This window comes from Bos grunniens, chromosome 25 (assembly GCF_055505025.1).
Source record: "Bos grunniens cultivar Pamir isolate PY7600 chromosome 25, Bosgru_T2T1.0, whole genome shotgun sequence".
In the NCBI taxonomy this organism is placed as follows: domain Eukaryota; kingdom Metazoa; phylum Chordata; class Mammalia; order Artiodactyla; family Bovidae; genus Bos; species Bos grunniens.
The window spans coordinates 40,842,548-40,858,924 of record NC_141189.1 but is presented as its reverse complement, the minus strand read 5'-3'; the positions used below and the strand labels follow the sequence as shown (position 1 = coordinate 40,858,924).

The 16,377-nt window shown below is 52.2% G+C and overlaps 1 protein-coding gene across 2 annotated transcripts in view; it reads left to right on the top strand.

Annotated features, from left to right (window-relative positions):
* PDPK1 (3-phosphoinositide dependent protein kinase 1) overlaps positions 1 to 16,377 on the top strand; it is a 69,876-nt gene that overhangs the window by 36,368 nt on the left and 17,131 nt on the right. For both annotated transcript variants that reach the window (XM_086376249.1, XM_086376248.1), the window contains exons 5-7: positions 1,558 to 1,702; positions 2,424 to 2,521; positions 12,869 to 12,944. In XM_086376249.1, coding sequence (XP_086232375.1) covers positions 1,558 to 1,702; positions 2,424 to 2,521; positions 12,869 to 12,944 — 319 coding nt within the window. The remainder of the gene's footprint in view (positions 1 to 1,557; positions 1,703 to 2,423; positions 2,522 to 12,868; positions 12,945 to 16,377) is intronic.

The window sequence follows — 16,377 nt, the reverse complement described above, 5'->3', positions numbered from 1 at the left end:
AGGAAGCTGCGCTCCAGGCTGGGTGACCTTGAGCCAGTTGCTTAACCTCTCTGGGCTGGGTTTGCTTGCAGAGTGCAGGCATTGGGCTCAGCAGGCTCTCCAGCTCTGCCACGGCCTGTGCTCCTCATCCCAGGAATTCACCTGTTCCTGCTGAGAGAGCAGCCTCGTCTCCTGCCCTGAGGCCTTCGCTGTGCTGGGGAGGAGGAGCGGAGCCATGAGGTCTGAGAGTATTCCTGGGGAATGAGGAACGTGTGTGGGCAGAGAGAACACGGGCTTGAAGCCGTGATCCTCAGCATCTGTCGTGTTCAGAATCGTCGGTCACTAGCTCCCTGGCTGGGCAGAGAACTCAGAGTGTCCCTCACACAGGAGACAGAAACTCGGGGAGTGGGCAGATAAGGGGCAAAACCTGTGAAGCCAGAAGAGGCACTGTGGCCAAGCCTCTCACGGGGGCTGTTGTTCTCTGGGAGACCGCGCTCCTGCGCTGGAGAGGCACCGTGGCCAGTCCAGGGCTGGTGGGACCTCTGCTCAGAGTTGGCTGGGCTGGAGTCTGCAGGCCATTGGCGAGGCTGGCCATGGGTGCCGGCCTTCCCTGAGGAGGGGTCGGAGCAAGGCAGGGAGGGAGGGGCCCTGGCTGAGGCCCTTTGCTTTCCCTGGAAGTAAGGTTGGTTTTCCGCTTCAGCTGCCTGTTACACGTTGTTCTAGTTGGAAGGGCTTGGGTAGCCACGGAGGGGGCTCAGTCAGAAAGTTTCGAGCAGCTTCGGTTGCTGGTTTCTTCCCTCTTGGCCTTGTCCTCCCTGCGTCGCAGTGTCAGGCACCTTCCTCCGTGGGTGATGCAGGGCCTTGGGGAACAGAAACCAGATGGAACATCTTGACCACAGGCCACCCCCGGCGCCATTGCTCAGGGTGGGCAAGGCCTTGGGCCACCCCGTCCCTGGCGGCCTGTAGCTTCCATTAAGAGGTGCCGTACTCCATGGGGAGGAAGCAGTTCTGTGGGATCCGTCGCTCGCATCAGCCTTTAGTCCGCTTTGAGAAAGGGAGAAGAGGAGCGAAACAGCACACTGCGGTGTCTGAGGGGAGAGGGGACCACAGAGAGAGTCAGAGTGAGCCAGACAGGGTTTCTCCCCCGGAACTGCTCACTTCACGTGTGCCGGGAGCCTTCTTTTGAGGAGCCTTTCCGTGACTTGGCGCCGCACAGCCTGAGGTGCAAGGCTGGCGCAGGCTGTGAGGGTGGAAGCGCTGCCCGCATCTCCAGCGGCTCCCTTCACGGAGCCCACGGGGATCTTCTGAGGACAGGCGTCCAGAAGGGGCAGTTGGCTAAGAGGCCTGTGTTTCTGTGCTGTTGGTGAGAACCCCTGGGGGCCTGTCCTGGAGCCAGGCCAGGGGATCCCTCCAGACCCAGCTCCGCAGGTCTGTGGGGGGCCTGGCTGGGGGCGGGGCAGCTGTCTCTGGCCACAGGTACCTTCAATTTTCATTAATTTAAAAAAAATTGCTACTGGGCTGCTAAGATTAGTTTAAAAGAATGACTTTTGCTGTCTTCCTTAACCATGCGATGTTTAGATTTTGGCCTTAGTTATGCCAAAAATGGAGAACTACTTAAATACATTCGGAAAATCGGTTCATTCGATGAGACGTGCACCCGCTTTTACACGGCCGAGATGGTGTCTGCCCTGGAGTACTTGCACGGCAAGGGCATCGTCCACAGGTACCAAGCTGGGGGCTGCCGGCTGCTCCCCAGACCTGGGCTCAGCTCTGGTCTCCTTCCTGGAGGGTGGGCTGCCTCCCTGTGAGAACGGAGAACCTGGCACCAAGAGACCGTGGGCCTGAAGTACCAGGTGAAACCGGTCAGGTGTCTTTTTCGCCAGGCTAATGATTCTCTTCGCCATCTTGGCTGCCGCTTTTATTTTGTCAGATTCTGTATGTACTTACTTCTGGTCTCATTTTCCAGTAGTCAAATTGAAAGTATTCATTTGAGCTTTTTTTTTCCCTTATAAATTTTTTTTTTGGTGGTAGTGGTAGTAGAATACACATAACATAAAAATTTATCATTTAATCATCTTTCCCCTCCCTGTTTTATTGAGAAGTAGTTGACATCCCTAAGTTTAAGGTATGCGTTGTGATGGTTTGATTCACATTTATTGTGTAATGATACCACAGAAGGTTTAAAGGCTCTTTATAAACATGAGAGATTATAGTTCAGTTAAAAGCTTATTAAAATGATAGATGCAGTTATGAAATGATTGATTCAAATGTCCTCACTGGATCAGTTGATACTGTTCAGTGCTAACTTTAGACTTGTGTTCTTGGTTGTTCATCTATACAGATTATAGGTATTAACCAGTTCATTTTGTTTTTAGCTAAATTTGGAGTATGTAACGTTACTGTTTCAAATATTTCATCTCAAGTGTGAAAATCTGCTTTCACAGGGACCTGAAACCAGAAAATATTTTGTTAAATGAAGACATGCACATCCAGATCACAGATTTTGGAACAGCGAAAGTATTATCCCCAGAGAGTAAACAAGGTGTGTGTTTCGTTTCCTGCAGACCCCGCTCCGTGCTTCAGACCAAACCCTCTTAGAAACCGGTGGAGTGCGGTGCCTTGTGCTCATCCTCAGTGACAGTTGTTTGTAGTTCCTTTGTTGTTGTAAAGAAGATGCTTGAGTGTTCCTCAGGGAAGCCCCTGCCTCCGGGCAGCTCTAGCAGAGGGCCTGGTCGGTGAGTGCCTGGTTTAGTGGGGGCCAGGAGGAGGCTTCCCCAGCATCCATGGTTGGTCCTCCTGGCCTTGAGTGGTGCTGGGTCCCCAGGCGCTTTCTGTACCTTGTCGCAGGGCCTCGGATGCCTGCCGTGGCTCACCCTCCCTAGTCATCTTCCTGGAAGTTTCTGGGGTGTCTCGTTTGTTCTCATTTCCCATGCAGGGGTGTGGACTCAGTGCAATCAGCTCCCAGTTCTTCCTTTTGGCACTGTGGGTTCTCCAGGGCGGGGGGAAACACATTCACGATGCCCACTGTCTGCCTGTCTCCTGTGTGCAAATGCCAGGGGTGGTGGCCCCAGCACGCCGATCACACGTTCTGTAAGGTCACAGGGTGAGTGGGGGCTGGCTTTTCCCGCTGGTCCAGTGCACGTTCGTCATTGCAGACCCTCCTAACCACTGCCCCTCGCTGGTGTTTCCTAGCTGGATTATGTGCCGTGACAGTTGCTGACAGCCTACCTGGGGTAGAGGAGAGCCTGGGTGTCTTAGCTAGCCAGGGGCTTCTCGGCCAGGGTGGGGTGCAGGCATCTTTCAGCCCTTCAGGTGTTTGTTGACTGGAAATGATAAACTTTGAGGTTTATAGAATGGCAGTTTAACTCGGAAAACTGTTCAGGTGTTGGGGTAGAGAGAACATGAAGTTCTGTGTAGTGAGGTTGCAGGAAGCTCAGGCCCCATGTGTGTGAAGTAATAAATGACCCTGAAAATGAACCTTGGGTGTGGGGCCAGGTGTGACAGAACTGCCCTGACCTGAGAAGCTGCTGCAGGGACCCCCACATAGGGCCTGTGCTTCTGCTGGGCTCATGGGTACCGGGAGACAAGGACCTTGATGGGGGTGGGGACAGACGTACTGGGGTGGGTAGAGGGTTTGCTGGTGGAAGGAAGATTCAGACAGGAGCCTCCACTTTGCTGCAGCTGCTCTTTTCATCTGTAGCTTCTTGGCATCTCTTTTTTTTCCCTTGTGTCTGTTGAAGAAACCAGGTCGTTGTCTTGCAGAGCTTCCCAGAGTTTGTCGATGGCACCTCTGTGGAGTCCTGTAGCGTTCTCCTTTCCCCTCTGTACATCTTGGAAGTCAGGAGTTGGATGTGGCTGCATGATGACGTTCAGGTTCAGTCCTTTCACACCAGCGGCTGGTGTGCGTAGCGTGTTCTTCATTTGGGAGTGTGTAACATCCAGTCATCTCTCCCTCTGTGATGTCAGCAGCCCTTTATAGCTGCAGTGGCCTAGATCTATCTGTTCATTAGAGAATGCAGAGTGATCGTAGCCCAGTTCTTTCATTCTGGAGCTGGAATTCTTTAAAGAGAAACTTCTCCTTTGCCACTATTTGGTTAACTAGTGATGTTGATTGTAAAGGAAAAACTGGATAAATGCTCGCTTCTTTCCCCTTTATTTACAGCTTTTGAAAAGTGTGAATTGGTTCACTGTCCTGATGACCAGTTCATCAAAAACATTATTAACTCCACCTCACACCGTACACAGAAGTTAACTTGGATAGATCAGAGATCTGAATATAGGAGCTAAAACAATTACACTCTTTGGAAGAAGGCATTGGAATAAATCTCTATGACCTTGGGTGAGGTAGTGGTTCTTTAGATACAATACCAAAAGCATAAGCAACAGAACAAGTTTTAAAACTTCGGTGCTTTGATACATTAAGAAAGTGAAAAAGACAACCCGTGGGATTGAAGAGGAAAAAAAATTTCAGCTCCTGTATCTGATAAGGGACTTGTACTCAGAGTATATGAAGAATTCATAACAACAACAAAGAATTTTTAATGCGTCTGAATAGACGTTTTCTCCAAAGATAAACACCAAAGAAGATAAACAAATGGCTGATAAACACATGAAAAGATGCTCAATATCACTCATTAGAGAAATGCAAATCAAAACTACAATGAGATATCACCTCACACCAGTCAGAATGACCTTCATCAAGAAGTCTACAAACAGTAAATGCAGGAGAGGGTGTGGAGGAAAGGGAACGCACTTGCACTGTTGGTGGGAATGTAAATGGACAGCCACTATGGAGGACGGTATGGAGATTCCTTTAAAAACTAGGAATAACATCCCCATATGACCCAGCAGGGCCACTCCTAGGCATGTACCCTGAGGAAACCAGAATTGAAAAGAGACTTGTATCCCGTTGTTCATTGCAGCACTGTTTACAATAGCTGGAACATGGCAGCAAGCTAGATGCCCATCGACAGATGAATGGGTAAGGAAGTTGTGGTGCATACGCACGATGGAATATTACTCGGCCATAAAAAGGAATGCATTTGAGTCCGTTCTGATGAGGTGGATGAACCTAGAGCCTATTTTACAGAGTGAAGTAAGTCAGAGAGAGAGAGATAAATATTGTATTCAAACACATACATACGGGATCTAGAAAAATGGGACTGAAGAATTTATTTACAGGGCATCAGTGGAGAAACAGACGTAGAGAATAGACTTATGGGCTTGGGGAGAGGGGAGGAGAGGGTGAGATGCATGGAAAGAAGTAATACGGAAATTTGATTACCATATGTAAGATAGCCAAGGGGAATTTGCTGTATGACTCAGGAAACTCAAAGAGGGGCTCTGTATCAACCTAGAAGGGTGGGATGGGGTGAGAGATGGGAGGGAGGTTCAAAAGGGAGGGGATATATGTATACCTGTGGCTGATTCACGTTGAGGTTTGGCAGAAAACAACAAAATTCTGTAAAGCAATTATCTTTCAATTAAAAAATAAATTTAAAAGGATTTAGAAAAGAAAATACATGGAAGAAAAGAAATAAGAGCAGAAATTGGTGAAATTGAAAAGAAAAAAAACAAAAGCAGTATAGAAATTTAACAGAGCCAAAGTCCAGAGGGAGGAGGCTAAGTGGTCTGGGGATGCCGGATGTGAGGGCCGTGGGTCTGAGGGGGAGAATGCCGCTCAGTGTTACCAGGTCTTTGTAGAGACACCCAATCCCATGGGGTCTTTTTGACACTCATTTTGCCCCAGTACAAACAGAGTTGGGAGGCAGGTATTATTTCAACAGCATTTGAAACTTAGAAACGTTGGCGCAGTCTTACGTCGTGCCTGTCACTTTCCTGTGCTTCCGTTACCTCTCTCTGCCATTCACACCCTTAAGACCTTCTCCCGCCAGGCTTCAGCAACATGTGAACCGTGAACTTCCTGATGTTCAGGCTGGCTTTAGAAAAGGCAGAGGAACCAGAGATCAAATTGCCAACATCCGCTGGACCATGGAAAAAGCAAGAGAGTTCCAGAAAAACATCTATTTCTGCTTTCTTGACTATGCCAAAGCCTTTGACTGTGTGGATCACAATAAACTGTGGAAAATTCTGAAAGAGATGGGAATACCAGACCACCTGACCTGCCTCTTGAGAAACCTGTATGCAGGTCAGGAAGCAACAGTTAGAACTGGACATGGAACAACAGACTGGTTCCAAATAGGAAAAGGAGTACGTCAAGGCTGTATATTGTCACCCTGCTTATTTAACTTCTATGCAGAGTACATCATGAGAAACGCTGGACTGGAAGAAACACAAGCTGGAATCAAGATTGCCGGGAGAAATATCAGTAACCTCAGACATGCAGATGACACCACCCTTATGGCAGAAAGTGAAGAGGAACTCAAAAGCCTCTTGATGAAAGTGGAGAGTGAAAAAGTTGGCTTAAAGCTCAACGTTCAGAAAACGAAGATCATGGCATCCGGTCCCATCACTTCATGGGAAATAGATGGGGAAACAGGAAACAGTGTCAGACTTTATTTTTTGGGGTTCCAAAATCACTGCAGATGGTGACTGCAGCCAAGAAATTAAAAGACGCTTACTCCTTGGAAGGAAAGTTATGACCAACCTAGATAGCACATTCAAAAGCAGAGACATTACTCTGCCAACAAAGGTCCGTCTAGTCAAGGCTATGGTTTTCCTGTGGTCATGTATGGATGTGAGAGTTGGACTGTGAAGAAGGCTGAGCGCCGAAGAATTGATGCTTTTGAACTGTGGTGTTGGAGAAGACTCTTGAGAGTCCCTTGGACTGCAAGGAGATCCAACCAGTCCATTCTGAAGGAGATCAGCCCTGGGATTTCTTTGGAAGGAATGATGCTAAAGCTGAAACTCCAATACTTTGGCCACCTCATGCGAAGAGTTGACTCTTTGGAAAAGACTCTGATGCTGGGAGGGATTGGGGGCAGGAGGAGAAGGGGACGACAGAGGATGAGATGGCTGGATGGCATCACTGACTCGATGGACGTGAGTCTGGGTGAACTCCGGGAGTTGGTGATGGACAGGGAGGCCTGGCGTGCTGTGATTCATGGGGTCACAGAGTCGGACACGACTGAGCACCTGAACTGAACTGAGCTGAAGACCTTCTCTGTTTCTCGCCACCATTGCCTTTGCTGGCTCGCAGCAGTATATAGTAGGGACTGCACACCATGGAGATCTTACTCAGGACGCAGTACCTGTACGTCTGGGCTTGGGCTTAATACAAGGTCTCCAGGAGAACCATCTCTGGAAGACAGGGCTCCCTGTTCTTGCTTCAGTTTAGTATGTTGAAATTTGCAAATGCCATGCACACTTGTAAGAATGTCAGTTACAATTTAGTCTATAGGAAATGACCATTTGATCAATAAATTTTTGCTTTTAATTAAAAAAGTGAAAAAGACAACCCATGGAGTTGAAGAGGAAAAAAAAAAATTTCAGCTTCTGTATCTGTACCCACAATATATAAAGAACTTATAACAAAAAAAAAATTTTTTAAGGGGTCTGAATAGATATTTTCTCCAAAGAACAGTAACAAGTGGCTGATAAACACATGAAAAGATGCTCAAGATCTTAGGCCCACAGTGAGACACCACTCCACACCCACTAAGATGACTGTGGTCGAAAAGACCATAAGAAGCATTAGCAAGGATGGGGAGAAATTGAAGCCCTCCTATTCTGCAGGTGGGGTTGTCAAATGCTGCAGCCACTTTGGAAAAGTCTGGCAGTTCCTTACAAGGTTCAGCATAGTTATGTTGTAATTGACAGTTCAGCTTCTAGTTAATATATCCAAGAGAACGGAAAAACATTTATATAAAAGGTTGTACACAGTTGTTCATAGCAGCTTTATTTGTAATAACCAAGGAGTGGAAACAGCTCAGGTGTCCATCAACGGATGAACGGATAGATGAAGCGTGGCTATCTGTACAGTGGAGTGTCATTCAGCCTTGGAAGGGATGAAGTTCTCATACAGGCTGCAGCCTTGGTGAACTGTGAAAACTGCTTGAGTGACAGCCGGCTGGGATCAGGGCAGGGCTTGTGTTGCGTGGATAGGTCAGTTTGGGAGTCCTGCTGTCTTAACAGTATTGTCTTCTGACCTTTCACTGTGGAATGTCTTTCTGTGTATAGCTTTTGTAATTTCAATTTTTTTTTGTAGGTTTTGGTATTATAAGCTTTGTGCTTCTTTTGTTAAATTTATTCTTAAGTATTTTTTATTTTATTTTTGAGGTTGTTGTAAATGTAGTTGTTTTCTTAATTTTCAGATTTTTCATTGAGGGTGTTTAGGAATAGAGTTGACCTTTTTGGTGTACTGATCTTACGTCCTGCGGCCTGGATGGACTTGTATATTACTTGTGATAGTTTTTGAGCAACTTCCTGGGGACCTTTTATGTACAAAATGGCGTCATCTGTCATTAGAGATAGTTTTACTTCTTCCTTTGCAGCCAGGATGCCTTTTGCCTCACGTTCTTTCCTGCTTTTTCTGGTTTGACCCTCCTGTTGACTAGCGAGAGCAGGCATCCTTGTCTTGTTACTGATCTTCGGGGGAGAGCTTTCAGTCTTTCACCGCTGATGTTCACCACTGAGTGTAATGTTCCTTGTGGGTTTTTCATGGTGTCTTTATCAGGTTGTGGATGTTCCCTTCTGTTCTAGTTTGTTTTGTAGTTCATCATGAGGAGTATAGAATTTCGTTAGAGGCTTTTTCTGCATTTCTTGATCAGGTTGGTCACGTGGGTCTTGTGCTCTTCATTTCTTTGTGGCTGTGCTGGGTCTTTGTTGCTATGCATGGGCTTTGTCTAGTTGTGGCAGGCGGGGCTACTCTGCTTGGCGGTGCACGAGCTGCTCATTGTATTGGCTTCTCGTTGCAGAGCAGGGGCTCTAGGCGTGCGGGCCTCAGTAGTTGGGGCGCACGGGCCTCAGTAGTTGGGGCGCACGGGCTTGGTTGGTTGCCCCACATGTGAGATTGTCCTGGACCAGGGGTCGAACCTGCATCCCCTGCGTTGGCAGGTGGATTCTTAACCACTGGACCACCAGGGACATCCTTGTTCTTTATTCTGATGATGTGATGTCATAAATTGATCAGTTTTTAACATGCTGAACCACCCTTGCATTCACAAGGTAACTCCCACTTGGTCATGGTGCACGCTCCTCTTTATGTGTTGCTGGATTCAGTTTGCTTGTCTTCTGTCCAAGGGCTAATAAGCACATTTTGTGGAGTGTTTGCTGTGCCTCACATGTGGGTTCACGGGTAAGTCAGCGGCAGTCTGCGCTTTCAGCTTTGGAGAGAGAGTGGGTGTCTTCTGACCTCAGCAGCACCTCGGGGTCTGACTTGCAGATCTGTGGTGGCCAGAGTGGTTCCCAGCCCAGGGTACTGGGCAGGTGTTTTGAATCACTTGGAGGGTGGGGATAAGAACCCAGCGTAAACCCTCCTCCTTTGGCCTGACCCTGTGGCCCCTGTTGAGTGGGGCCGTGGCCTGGAGGAGGCAGCTCAGGTCCACAGTGGTTCTGGGCCTGGTCTCCAGGGCCTGGGGGAGTTTGCCTTTGGCTCATCTCTGAGCTTCCAGGGGAGGTAACTGTATTACCTGTGTGGTTTGCTCCTGTGCTCTCGGGCTCTTACCTGAGTTGCACATAGAAACCTGCTGTTTGTGAAGCTGGAGAGGAGAACAGTCCTTGTTGTCACTAACCTTTCAGTGAAGTGGAGCATTTTTTTCAGTTTGAAGGTGGGAGCAGACGTCTGTCAGTAGAAACCACAGATGTGTGCGTGTCCTGTCCCGGTGAGCACGGTTCCTGGTCTGTTGTTTGTGCTCACCGCCAGATCTTGTTAGTGCATTAAAAAAAAGACACCAGATGCTGGTACCTCATGCGTTTATTACTTTAATTTTAGTATTTTGGTACTTTCATTATGTGTATAGTCTTAGGTATTGTACTTTATGTCTGTGGAACATCGTTCTGAGGACAGGAGTTCTTTTCCATACTGTGGAGGAGTGATTCATCTCTAGACTCATGAAAGAGCTCCTTCCTGGGGGTGTGACGCAGTACACCCCCAGGCTCTTGGAGTCCCTTTAAGAAGGTGGGGCTCCTGGGAAGAGGAAGCAGCAAGGGTCGCAGGAGACAAGCAGACGTAGGCCCAGAAAACTTACAGCAGTGGCAGCAACAGCAGCCCGGCCCAGTGCCATCGTGATTTGCTCTTTAAAGCCCTGCTGTGCAGTGGGGGGTGTGTGTGCGCGCGTCCTGTCCACTTTGTTTTATGCAAAATGTAGCTATTGCAAAGCATCAATGCCTCTGCATATTTTGTGATAGCCTGAATTATTTAATTATGTGTAATGCATATCTTTCATATAAAATATATTTCTAGAGCTTTTTAATAGTAGCATTAAAAAAAAAATAAATTCTAGAAGAAATGCACACTTCTTGCACAGAGCAGAAACGCTGCCCGGGCACAGCGTCTCGCGCGGCCAGCCCCTGACGGGTTGGGCGTTTGTCCTGCTGTCCGTGCCGACTTCATCCTGGAGGCTCAGGTGCCAGAAGGTGGACTGCGGGTCAGAGGGCACACCTGCCTCTTCTCTGTGGCTTTCGATGTTTGTTGGAAAGTTGCTCCCTAGAGTGACATCATCTCACATCCCCACCGGTGACACTGCACAGCCTTCCTCCTCACGCCCCAGTCAGCGCTGTGCATTTCCCTCTCGTCGCTGGTTTGATGGCTGTCCTGTGTTGAACGTGTCTGTGATTCATTGTGAGATTGAAGTTTTCACTGGGCTTCAGCTCCTACTGTGTTTTCTTCCTCTTGTAATCATCCCTGAGCTCTTGGTGTATCCGGGTCCTGGCAGGTGCAGGAAAGTCCCTGACCTCGGGGACCAGTCACAGGTCGCGAGACCCTAAGAAGCTGGGTCCCGCAGCAGGACTGAGCACCCCTCGGCCCCAGGAGGGCGCTGGGTGGGGGTGTGCGGGGCCTCTGTCATGGGCGCGCCTGGAGGGGTGGCTGTGGCCTGGAGGGTGGGCCAGGAGGAAGAATCCCCAACTCTGTCTCCCCTGGGGAGGCCCTGGTGGCTGCAGGGCCTGGAGACCAAACCTGGGAACAAATGGGGAAGAGGCAGCAGGGCGGCCTTGTCTGTGTTCCTCAGCCTTTGGAGGTCGTTAGACGCAGTCAGGAGGTCTCCCCCATGGGAAGCCCTGCTGGGTGCCCACCCCAGGGATGGCAGGTGGGGAGCGGAGGGCCGCTGTGGCCAGCGGGCAGCAGACCATTGCATGTAGAAGTGGTGTGGCCACGGGCCCTGGGCATTTTTGCCTTTCCATTCTGGTGTTAGGTTATTTGTACCTGTGTGCGGTGAAGACTCCAGCTGTGGGCAGACATAGCACAGTCTGGCAGGTTTACCGTAGGCAGCCGCACCCCATCAGGCTGTTTGAGGCGGGCCCGAGCCGAGGCGCCCAGGACAGAGCCTTCAGCCTGTGCGGGAGGCATAGCGTGGCCCCCCGACTGGAGCTCTGGGTGGAGCGGATGGTGGGTGGGCTTCGAGAAGGAGAGACGAGAAGGTGCTCTGAGCTGTCCTGCCTCCCCAGCTCTAGGGCAGTCCGCACCGGCCTGGCTGCCCTGCGGTGTGTGTGGCCGGAGCTCGTGTCTGAGAGAGCGCTGCTGCAGCCCCTGGGCCTGTGGGCTTGGAGAGGTCCTGCTGAGGGGCTGTCTGGCGCCCCGCCAGTGTGCTTAGGTGCACCCCTGGCTTCTGCCCGCTTGGTGATGGCAGCCGCTTCCCACCCCTCTGTCTGGGAGCCAGTTGTCCACAGCTGAGGCAGGGGGCCAGCAGGTAGGCCCCTTGCCTGGGGCCTGTCCCTGTTCTTAGCGTTGTCTGACTTCAGGTGAGCCTGCAGGGCCGGGCCCCTCTCGGGTTGGTGTGTCACGTTGCACCTGGCGCACTTCCCAGGTCGGCTCAGATGAACAGAGAGACCAGTAGTTTCTAGCCCAGGTTATTAAAGATGGTGAAGGAAAAGTCAGCTTGACCGCAGAGGGTCAGGCCAGGTGAAAGGGCCTGTGTCTGGATCCTGCGGTGTTGAGCCAGGCGAGGTGTTCTGTGTTGCCCTGTGGGGAGCCGTCAGAAGGACCAGTGCCGTGGGTGTCCCTGGGGACCCACCGGTGGGGTGACAGTACTTGACGGCGGGATGCTCACGGGAATCCCCGGCCCCGTGTCCTCTGGCTGTGGGTAAGGACAAGAGTGGCTGCTCCGTCCCCGTCACAGGGACGCCTCCGGGGGCGGGGGCGGGGGGCACGCGGACTGGCCGTGCCCACAGTGCAGCTCTGTCAGGGCTCCGGGATCTCCTGGGGCGATGCGGCGTCCGCCTCCTCACGGCCGGTACCAGACCCTGCAGGGCTGCAGTTGACCTTGGAGAGCCTTGCACACACAGTCCAGGACTAGCGGTGACAGAATGTTGCAAGGGGGTCGGGCCGCCCGAGTCTTATTCCCCTTCTGGCCCCTTGGCTCCATGAGCGGTTGTTACGAGGAGAGGGTCTCCCTGCGGAGGGGTCTAGTCCTGGCTCCACACTGCATGTGTGCAGGGCTGGTTTAGGCACCCCGGCTCCAGCGGTGAGCAAACGGGAGCCCGTCCGCAAGGTGCTCCCAGCTGACAGCGCACTGGGCGAGGGCCACTCGGGGGGTGTGGGCGGGAGGAGGGCGGGCCAGAGCACTGCCCTGGAGTCAGGGCCACCTGGGAGCCTCGGGGCAGGGGCGGGCCCCAGAAGGGGGTGCAGGGGGTCCCCAACAAGTCCCGCTCTCGGGAGGGTACGGGCGGATGGCGGGTGACCGCGGCGTCCTGAGAGGTGAACGCCGACGGCAGCGTCCACGGTGGAAGCGCTGGCGCAGCATGACCGTCTCCTCTCCCCTCTTCTCATCAGCCAGGGCCAACTCGTTTGTGGGAACAGCCCAGTATGTCTCTCCAGAGCTGCTCACAGAGAAATCGGCCTGTAAGAGGTAACCTGCTTTCCTCTGACCCATGCTTCTCTCTCCTCTAAAGTGCTGGTACTTCTTTCAGGTGAAATCAGTAGTTAAGAGAATGCCTTTCATGGCCTTTACCTCACTGAGCCTCCTTTGGAAGAAGTTAATGTTTTGCCTTTTAGCCAGCATCTTTCCTTTGATAACCTGCGTGTTAACTTTATTGTCACTGCTTATCCTTCCTGGGTGGTGGTTGCTCTTATGCTCTGAGATTTGGTCTTGCTCCTGTCGGAACTACTGACTGTGCAGTGGGGAACAGCGTGGCCAGCAGGTCTGTCTGATTGACCCGAGGCTTCCTGCCGTGGCCTGGAGCCCGGGGAGCCTTGACACCACCTCTGCTCAGGTCAGCTGCTGAGTGTACCACGCTCTGCAGAGTGCAGGGCGGGCCCAGCCGGCCCTCCAGGAGCCAGGCCCGGTGGTGGCCACAGGCTGGAGGACCCAGGCAGAGGCCTCAGTTGTGGAATGAGAAGTGCAGGGGCTGGGATGTTGTTCCCAGAGGGAGGTCCGGAGCATGGAGAGGGTTGGCGACGGGCAGTGGGCAGTGGAGGTAAAGCAGGTGGGCGCCAATGGTCTGGGGCTGGGGGCATCTGGGGGGCTGTCTGGAGCAGGCGTGAGGCAGGCGAGGATGGAGAGGCGGCGATAGGAGTGGGCTGTCAGGGTTCGGGGACAGGTTCTGTGGTGAGGCCTTTTCGGCTCTTCCTGCCCTGGGCCAGGCCCTTGGCCCGCAGGTGCCATCGGAGCTGACCAGGGCCCACACGGCCAGTGTCTGCGCCCGTGGGCTGCATGGCCGCCTTCCTGGCGCAACAAGCCGCTGCCAGAGGCAGGAGAAGTGAGGATGGTTCTGGGCACAGCAGCTATTTCTGAGCCTGAAGGCTTTTCAGAAACTTTTAGGGAGTGGATGGATCCACAGGGCACAGACATTATGGGTAGAAAGATGTTAGGAAAACTTGGCCATCTTAGCAGTTGCTGAGCTCTTTGTTTTTTTGTTTTTTGTTTTGTTTTACTGAATCAACAGACTTGGAGCTCTTCCTGTGGCCAGACGCTGTTGTGGGTCAGGGCTTCCCCGTGGGGCAGTTCTCCCGCCAGGGGACTTCTGGTCTAGACAGTTCTGATGTCACACTTCACGGCTGGGAGGCACTGGGTGGAGCCGGGGGTGCCGCCCAGCATCCCACAGTGTGAAAGCCCCAGGACGGCGGGTCCCAGACACCCCAAGGGCCCTGCTGAAGAGCCCTCCTCCAGGCGCGCTCAGCCAGACTCCAGTGTGTCCCTGCTGGCCGAGAACCGGCTTTTCCTCTTGTTGGATCACTTTTAGAAAGAGGAAGCTCTTACTGCTGATAGAGGAAGGTCTCCAGGCTCTGCTGAGGGAGAGGAGGGCACAGGGGCACTCGTCTGTGCGTTTAGACCTCTACCAGGACACACAGGGCATGGACAGCTGGCGGGCTGTACCAGGGCTGAGGGGCACGTCACTGGGCATCCTTTATGCTTTTAATTCTTAAAGTCATGTGATACGTAAAAATAGTTACGAATTTTTTTTTCTGGTTGTAAAAGTCATATCTTTTCATTATAAAGAATTCTTAGAAAATATGAAGATTAAAAGAAAGCAATTAATGGGGAGTTCCCTGGTGGCCTAGTGGTTAGGATTCAGCACTTCCGCTGCTGTGGCCGGGTTTCAGTCCCTGGTCGGGGAACTGAGATTCCTTAAGGCAAGCAGTCAGAACAAAAACAGAAAGCACTCACAGTCTCTGACCCGCTTGCAGTCGCAGACAGTGGTTTGGTGGGGCCTCTTTGCAGCTCCTTTTTTCTGTGTGTTGTGTATGTGTTTACGTAGTTTTGTACAGCTGGAATCACACTGAGTGACCAGTTTTGAATCACACTCCCTGCGATTAGCTGATGGGCATCTCCCATGTCACTCACAGTGTTGGCAGAAATCTCTTCAGAGCTGTGTGGTCTCCTCACCTGTGACCTCGGTGTAGCTTATCCAGCTTCGCTGTGGTTCCTCCCGTGTCGGGCGTGGCCTGACGCGCCTCCCGCGTGTGCACAGCCTGTGCCGGGGAAGACGGGCTCCTGCCTGAGCAGCCGGGCACCGCGCTGCCCCGTGGTCTGCTTTGAATTTCAAGAATAGAATAACTCTGTTTAACTGAGCATTTAAAGAAATCACTGGTGCATACTGCTTTCCAGAAATGTTCACTGGCTTCCCCTTTTATTTTTTATCGCATTAGAAAACATTAAATGATAAGACGCTTGTGGAAAGGTAGCCCGGGGCTGGTTCTGCTAGCGGTCCTGCTGCTTGGAGATGACCCGGGACGGCTAGGGAGGCAGCCCCCCAACACACACACAGCCCGCCCCGCTTTCTGGACACTGTCGCAGCACGGGGCCGGTGCTTTTCTGTCAGCGTTTGTCTCGTGTAGCTCCCCCTGTTAACTACGCTAGACAGCAGAGGACGCCAAGGGCTAAGAACTAGTTATTGAGAATGCACGCTTGTCTTTAACATGCCTTCACCCAACCTGTGTGTTGTGACTCAGATTTCTGATATGTGGCGTTTTTAACTCACATCGAGTCCTCCATCTGCCTGCCGTGCTGGTGATGCGGGTCCGAGGACAGGGCCTCCACTCAGGCCCCCAGCCCTGTAACTGGCCCGTTGTCTCGCCCACGACCTATGAGCTCGTCTCCGGAATGCCCGGTGTGGCCTCTTCCAGGAGCTGCCTGTGTCCAGCACCCCACGAGCCTTGTACGTTTAGGGCTTGCAGGGCAGCAGCTGGGTGTGCAGGGCGAGTTGCCTCTTGGTGCTTTCCTAGGGCTGAGCTGGGAGTAGAACGCAGAACTGACAGAGGAAATAAAGCATGCAAAGTGGTTCTCAGTAGGACTCTGTGGTGCCCCAAGGGGAGAGCGTGGGTGGGAGCAGGGCAGCCCCTCCAGGCTTCCTGCAGCTGGTTCCTGAGGGGCGGGCTGTGCACCACGAGTCCAGGCAGTGCAAGAGAAGTGCTCCGTGTGCAGCCTGACACTTGAACCGCGTCCGTGTCCTCAGGGCGACAGTGACGAGGAGCGACTCTGAGCCTGTGCCCTCCCTGGCACTGGAGGAGGGGCTTTTCTGCCAGTGGCTGCTGCCCTCAGGAGTGCCCACTGCTCCCTGGTCAGGGTCAGGCCAGGCCTATGGGGGCGCTGGTTGCCCCCAAGGGAGGCACCTGACCTGGCCCGGCCCAGCAGCGCCCGCGGTGTGTGCAGGACCCTCTGGTCCTGGCCCAGCAGGGAGGCCCCCTCAAGGGGAGCCCAGAGCAGGTGAGGTCTCCACCACACACTGACTTGGTTTTAAAGGAGAGGAAGGGGTGAGAAGCTGAATCGGGTGGCGTGAACAGACGGAGGGACATGAGCTGTGCTCACCGCTGAAGTTACAAATGTCACTCTCCTGTGTTTT